At 47.7% G+C, this 6,716-nt stretch overlaps 1 protein-coding gene across 1 annotated transcript; it reads right to left on the reverse strand.

Moving 5' to 3' along the window:
- Positions 1–5,040: 5,040 nt before the first annotated feature.
- LOC119277694 lies at positions 5,041–6,202 on the reverse strand. Its single transcript, XM_037559002.1, has one exon. The coding sequence runs from the start codon at positions 5,938–5,940 to the stop codon at positions 5,395–5,397; it is 546 nt and encodes a 181-aa protein (XP_037414899.1). The 5' UTR covers positions 5,941–6,202; the 3' UTR covers positions 5,041–5,394.
- Between the last annotated feature and the right edge of the window lie 514 nt (positions 6,203–6,716).

Here is a 6,716-nt window from a genome sequence, read left to right on the forward strand (position 1 = left end):
TTTGGATTGCTTCCTCATGAATCAGTTTACGTCTTTCCCACCACAGATACCACATAGTAATGATGATCAACTCTCGAACATTTTAATCTCCACAAAAGATAGATCCTGATCGAACATGAGAAGTAAAAAACTCTAGGACGGCCTCACCTGCACACGATCAACTTCACATGTTGTCATTATAGTTTCATCCAAACCCAACCTTCTCCAATCCTCTTTTGCTTTGTGACAGAAAAATAACACATGCTTTGTGTCTTCTGGATTCAAAGAGCAAGTAGGGCATCGCGAGACTTTTATGTGTCTGTTTGCAAGCGTAACACGACACGGGAGTGTACCATGCAATGTACGCCAATTGAAGATTTTCACCTTTGTTGGACACAAGAGCTTCCATATCTTCCGGTAAATTGGATTGATCATAGTTCTTCCCACTCCAATAGTATATTGAAGCTTCCCCCCATGTTGATGATCCACTCTGCAAAATATGCTAACCGAACCGAGAACATACCATTTTTCGTATAGCTCCATATAACAAAATTTGCATATCATGTTGGGGAAGAGGGATGTCAAGGATATGTTGTCCATCAATGGTCGTAATGTTTGTCTCCCCCATGTATTAGACACAGGGCCAATAAAGTAAGTAGCTCGATCGAGATATCAGATGGTTTCCTTTAAGAGTGATGACTTCTCTCTCAGCACAATTTGGGATCGAGATATCAGATGGTTTCCTTTAAGAGTGATGACTTCTCTCTCAGCACAATTTGGGATCGAAGCATCCTCCCAAATATGAATATTCTGAACATTTCCAACTATCCAAATATAGCCATGTTTCAGCGAATTCACGCCCTCCATGATGCTCTTCCAGGTGAGCAACAATCCCTTCTACAACTTAGTGTTCAGTAAATCACCATCAGGAAAGTATTTCACTCTCAAAATAGTGGCACATAAGGAGTTTGGATTCTTGAGAAGACGTCAAGCCTGATTTGCCAGCATCGCTAGGTTAAAACAATGAATATTGCAAAAACTCATACCTCCTTGATCCTTTGGGACACACATTTTCCACCAAGCCATCCAATGCATCCTCCTCTGGTTGTACTCAACTCCCCGCCAAAAGTGTGTCATCGCATCAATGATTCCTTTGCAAATCTTTTTAGAAATTTTAGATACCGACATTGCATAAGTGGGATGGCTTGAACAACAGATTTGAAAAGAATTTCCTTCCCTCCAGTAGATAATGATTTTTCCTTCCAACCACTGATTATTGTAATGATGCGACCAATCAGATACTGGAAACAATCAGTTGTTATCCACCCCCACGTTGGCTGGCAAACCTAAGTATTTGTCACTGAGGGCCTCAGTCAAAATACCCAGAGTGGTGCACATTTGTTCCTTCACCTCGGCGCTAGTATTGGGGCTAAACAAGATACTCGACTTTTCAACACTCTCCATTTGACCCGAGGCGGTGCAATACAAGTCCAAAATTACCTTCAACGTTTCAGCATTGTGTATATTAGCCCCCATGAGGATCAATGAGTCATCAGCGAAGAGACGATTGGTGATCAGGGGAGCATCTCTACAAGCTTTCACTCCCAAAATATTTCCATTCTCCTCCGCATGCGTCAGTAGAGCAGTCAGACTGACCTCCGTACATAATAGGAACAAATAAGGAGATAAAGGGTCCCCTGATTTACGATCCGGTCAAAAGCTAGAATTAATTCTTTAGCAAAACTTGTTTGAGACCCTAGCTTAAAGGGCACGGTCCTCCCATGGGTTCGATAACTCAGGTTCATCTCTGGGGAGAAATACGAGAGTCATTTCTGCTCCATTTCCTGATCACCAAAGGAAGTAATCACCCACACCACCAGTCCAGCCAAAAACGAATCGAAGAGCCATTACCTACCACAAACTCGACGTGATCACGAAAAACATCTTTCACCTTCACCATATCACGAAACTGGAAACCACCCACACAAGGTGCAAACAGAGGGCTACTGTTAAGTAATATTTAGCTTTCAAAAGATCAAACCACAAAGTCCTAGACCCCAAATTAAGAATCCTCCACCACCATTTGATAATAAGACACTTGTTCATCACAGAAGTATACAAAATGCCCAACCCCCCAAGGTTCTTGGGCTTACATATGAGTTTCCGCTTAAGAGTCTGTATTAATGCTTGTTGACAGCAGAGTTAAAAAAATTGTTGCAATGTTTGTCAAACCCAGCGTGGGTGCCTTCCGAAAGGCGGTAAAAACCCATCAGAAACATAGGGAGGGAAGAGAGACAAGCATTGATCAGGCGGGCCTTGCCAGCAGAGGAATTATAGCGACCGCGCAAAGGCATCACCCGGTTGCCCACCTTAGTAATAGCATGCGTGGACTCTTTAGCACAGAGCCTAAACTGGGCGATCGGTATACCAAGATATTTAAACGGAAAGGATTCTCAATTGCAATTGAGCATATCAGTCAGGCGAGTAGCCTCGCTCTCAGAAACGACAGTAACAATGACTTCAATCTTAGAAAAGTTAATCTTGAGTCCAGAAAGTGCCTCAAAACAAAGCAGAATAAATTTCAGATTGACAATACAAAGGTCATCAACCTAAATCATAATGATAGTACCGTCAGCATATTTCAGGTGTGAGATGCCAGAGGGGATCAGGTGAGAAACCACAGGAGATATGTGACCCGCATTAGCGGCTCTAGAGAGGATGCAAGAGAATGCACTAGCCATAAAACTAAAGAGAATGGGAGAGATGGGGTCTCCTTGTCTAAGGCCCCGACCATTGGCGAAATAAAGGCCCACTGCTCCATTAACAGCCACAGTCGTGTGTCCACCTAAGAGAAATTGCATGAGCCGGCGAATGTAGGCTCCATCAAAGCCTTTAGCCAAAAGAGTAGAGCGGAGAAAATCCCAACTAACAGAATCGCAAGCCTTCTCAAGTCCAGTTTGAGTATCACCGCCCTAGAGTTCCTTGCCCTAAGATGATGGAAAATTTCATGGAGACTGAGGATCCCATCAAGAATAAAGCGCCCCTTGATAAAGGCAGACTGATTCTGACTAATGACATGATGTGCAACAGGCCATAGCTTGGTAGCAAAGGCCTTGGCCGGGAATTTGCCGAAAACATTGATCAAAACAATGGGCCTAAACTGACGAATAGAACCAACACCTTTGACTTGGGAATGAGAGAGAGGATAGCGTAATTGAGACGAGATATATCGACCGACCCCAAACAAAACCCTTGAATAACAACATGGACCAAAGACTTAAGCACAGACAATAACTTTTTAAAGAAGGTAACCGAAAATCCATCAGGTCCGGGCACAAAATTGGAGTTCGAGGAGTCGACAACCGCGTCAATCTCCTCTGAAGAAAAGGGGGTCATGAGAAAAGCATTTTCAAGATAGAGACACACCTCGCCGCAGGCCAAAGAGATCTTGAGATGGTAATACCAGTATTTTTTATGATATTTGTGGTGCTTTGTACTTTTACTGTTTACCGCACGAGTAGATGGGCCTGTGATAGAAAACGCCGCCCACAAGAAGTGACTTAAATCCTTCAAAGAGTTTATATTGCGGTCATCACTTGTAGGAGTAGGACTATTGATTACCTTTTGTGTGTCATCTCCCTCCCAACATTTGATAAATCAGAACGCATAGTGTTTGCCACCCAAAGAGCAAAGATATATCCAGAACAAGGTATAATTCGGATGATTCAAAAAATAAATAAGGTAGTAGAAATGAAGCTACCAGTGTGCTCGAAAGGATCAGAATCAGATGCTACGTTATTCTTTTGCATTCAGTTCTTGTATATATCACAAAGATCTGCTGGTCCTAGAAGGCTCAAGAGGGCAGTGGCTTGTGAAAGTGACAGTTACTTATACTCGTACTACGACTTTGTGCTCACAGAACGCACAATCATTGTCATAGAACCATGTTGTAGCTGTTTCTTTGCGATTGTTCATTTCAGTTACATCCTTGATATTGTGCTCTTTGACGCCATAGTGTTCTTGTCGTGTCAGCATGCGACGACGGTCGGGTGAGTGTAGCAAGGCAAAATCTGGCGGTGCAGAAGGAGCTCCAATGACAGAGCAGAGCGGGATGGTGAAAATGGACACCCTGTTCTAAAACTCAATACTACAAAATGACTTCAATTTGAAAAAGAAAAATCACAAACCGAATCTTTTTGCATGACTCCCCTCACCCTAGCCTGGGAAGGGGCGTCATGCAAAAGGGCCAGTTTGTGAAATATTTTCAGATTGGGTCATTTTGTGTCGATGTCTCGAAAAATGGCCGGTTCGGTCCAGTTTCACGCGGGACGGTGGCTTGTGGTTCAAGGCCTTCTATATGCAAGCGCCCCAAGTGTGTTGTGGTAAATGTAATCTGAAGAAACCTGAGAGACCGGAGCAGGCTTGCTCCTTAGGCTGAAACAGTCCAGTCCATTTCTGGTGAGAGGTTTTACAAAATCCATGTACTTTCTGCCTACCAGTTGGTAGTATGATTTGGGTGGGTGCCAATCCAATTGGCAATTTTCGCGCCGTATAATAGCGATGTGGGGACTGGTTTCTTCTTTCGCCGTTGTCATGGTCGTTGGGCTCCTCGTTTCTTCTTTTGCTGGTGTGGACCATGAGAATCCAACCAAACCGTGGAGCTCTCAACAGCACCAACGTCCCGAGGTGATAAGAAGACCTTTCTGGCTCGCTCTCCGCCAGCCAACAGAGAACCTGCTCTGCCTACGCGAGAAGAAAATCGGCCGACTTTTACGGATGGACAAAATGAGGTCGAAACATAGATGACCTGGGCGCTGCGATTGCCCGATCATGCAAACGTTCAGAGCTGTACTCTTCATCAGATCATTTCTTGTTGTAGGAAGCACAACAAGTAGGAGTACATGCATACCTACACGTCACCCGCTGGCCAAGTCAGCCGCCAAATACGAAAAGCACACTTCGGATTGCGCAGCTACTCCCTCCGTTTGGAATTACTTATATCTAGATACATCTATTTCTGTGACAAGTAATTCGAACAAAGAAAGTACGTCACAGCGAGAAGGCAATGTGAAAAAGTTCTTGCGCCGTGCCACAATGGCAAAGGCGATCACGGAGTAGCAGTAGTAGTCAATCCAACGCACTGATTGGCATGCGATGAGACAAAAGATGCAAAAGGCAAGAGAAAATCCATCGCACGTCGTTTCCTCTTGGCACCAACGCGTCCCATGGCTCTCACGCGGTAGATGGATGCTTTACACGCCGACGGTGGAAAAGGCACGGGGAAGGTGAACTCGACCGGATGCCACGCAACGCGAGGAAAAATAAGAAACCTGTGTATACCTTCTTCTTTCTCCGGATGTAAAACTTTTTGTACAGCAATGTGCAGCAACGAACGGCGGATCGGCCGACGGGCACCTAATCAAAATCAGCGGCGGGGCTCGCCGCGCCGTCGTCGTCGTCGTCTTCGGCGGCGGCGGCGGCGTGCGGGTTGCAGTCGTCGGAGTAGAAGTCGTTGCGCTCGATGAGGGCGCAGAGGCCGGGGTCCTCCTTGCCGTTGGCGCTCGGGTTGGGCTCCAGCGAGCAGTCCCCTTCGGGGCAGAGGCAGCACCACGCCGGCAGCGCGGCGGTTCCCGCGCCGGAGCGCCCCTCCTCCTCGCCGCGGACGGCGTCGGCGCCAGGCCTCTCCCTCCGGCCCCTCCTCTCCCGGACCACCGAGACGTTGCCCCAGCAGGCGGGCGGGGGAGGCAGCCGGTCCCGGATCGCCCTCACGACCTGCTCCCGCCGCTTGCTCTTGCGCGTCCCCTGCTTCTTGCCTCCCTCTCCTCCACCCGACGAAGACGGCGCGGCCGAGCCGGACGAGGGCGGGTGGGGCCGGGCCGGCCTCTGCCGCCGAAGCGCGGCGGCGGCGTCAGCGCCGCCTCTCTCTCCGTCGGCCCCGCCATTGGCTCTCCCCTCCCGCATACATGCAACCGCCACCGCCAGGGCGGACACGCGGCGACAGCAACGGCGGCCACGGGAGCGCCCCAACCCGCCAAACCCGCCGTCTGGTGGCGGCGCGGCGCGGGGCGGTGCGATTTTCGGCGCTGGTTTGGGGATTGCGGAGGGGAGGGGAGCGGGGAGGAGGGCGTGCACCTAATTTCGGTTCCGTGTGGTGGACTGGTGGTATTATTGCGGCCGCACACACAGCTTGCGCTTGCATTTGCATCAACGTTGTCGCCTTGGCTTGGCTTGGCTTTGGCTTTGGCTGGCTTGGACGGACAGCTTTCTTGTTCCCATCTCCCTTTCGTCACAGGTGTAAGTTAAGTTGAGAAACAAGGAACTGCCGCGTCAAAAAAACAATTAATAGGAGTATGAAACGAATGATTTGGAGGGTGGTTAAAATCTGATGAGAAAACATTATTTAACCGGACTGGTGATCTAGCAAGGGAGCAATAGGGACGTTTTGGATTGGTGGTGCGGCGACACGTTGTTAGATAGGAGTCGATGATGCGTTCAAATGGATGGAATATAATGTGGTCGTCACTTTTTCTAATATGACCGGTCCATTTTCTTTTTTGAACTTTATTATTGTGACCAGTTCAATTTCATAACACGCTGGTCTTACAGGGACACTGTCTCGTGCCCATAGTCCTTAAAATCACCATGCTCCCTAGGATTTGAGCCATGGCAGACAATTGAGGGGGTTGATTTCGTGACCGTCGGCTTTTACTTGCATAGTGTGTAACATTCAATTTTTT

This window comes from Triticum dicoccoides, chromosome 1A (genome assembly GCF_002162155.2).
Source record: "Triticum dicoccoides isolate Atlit2015 ecotype Zavitan chromosome 1A, WEW_v2.0, whole genome shotgun sequence".
NCBI lineage: Eukaryota > Viridiplantae > Streptophyta > Magnoliopsida > Poales > Poaceae > Triticum > Triticum dicoccoides.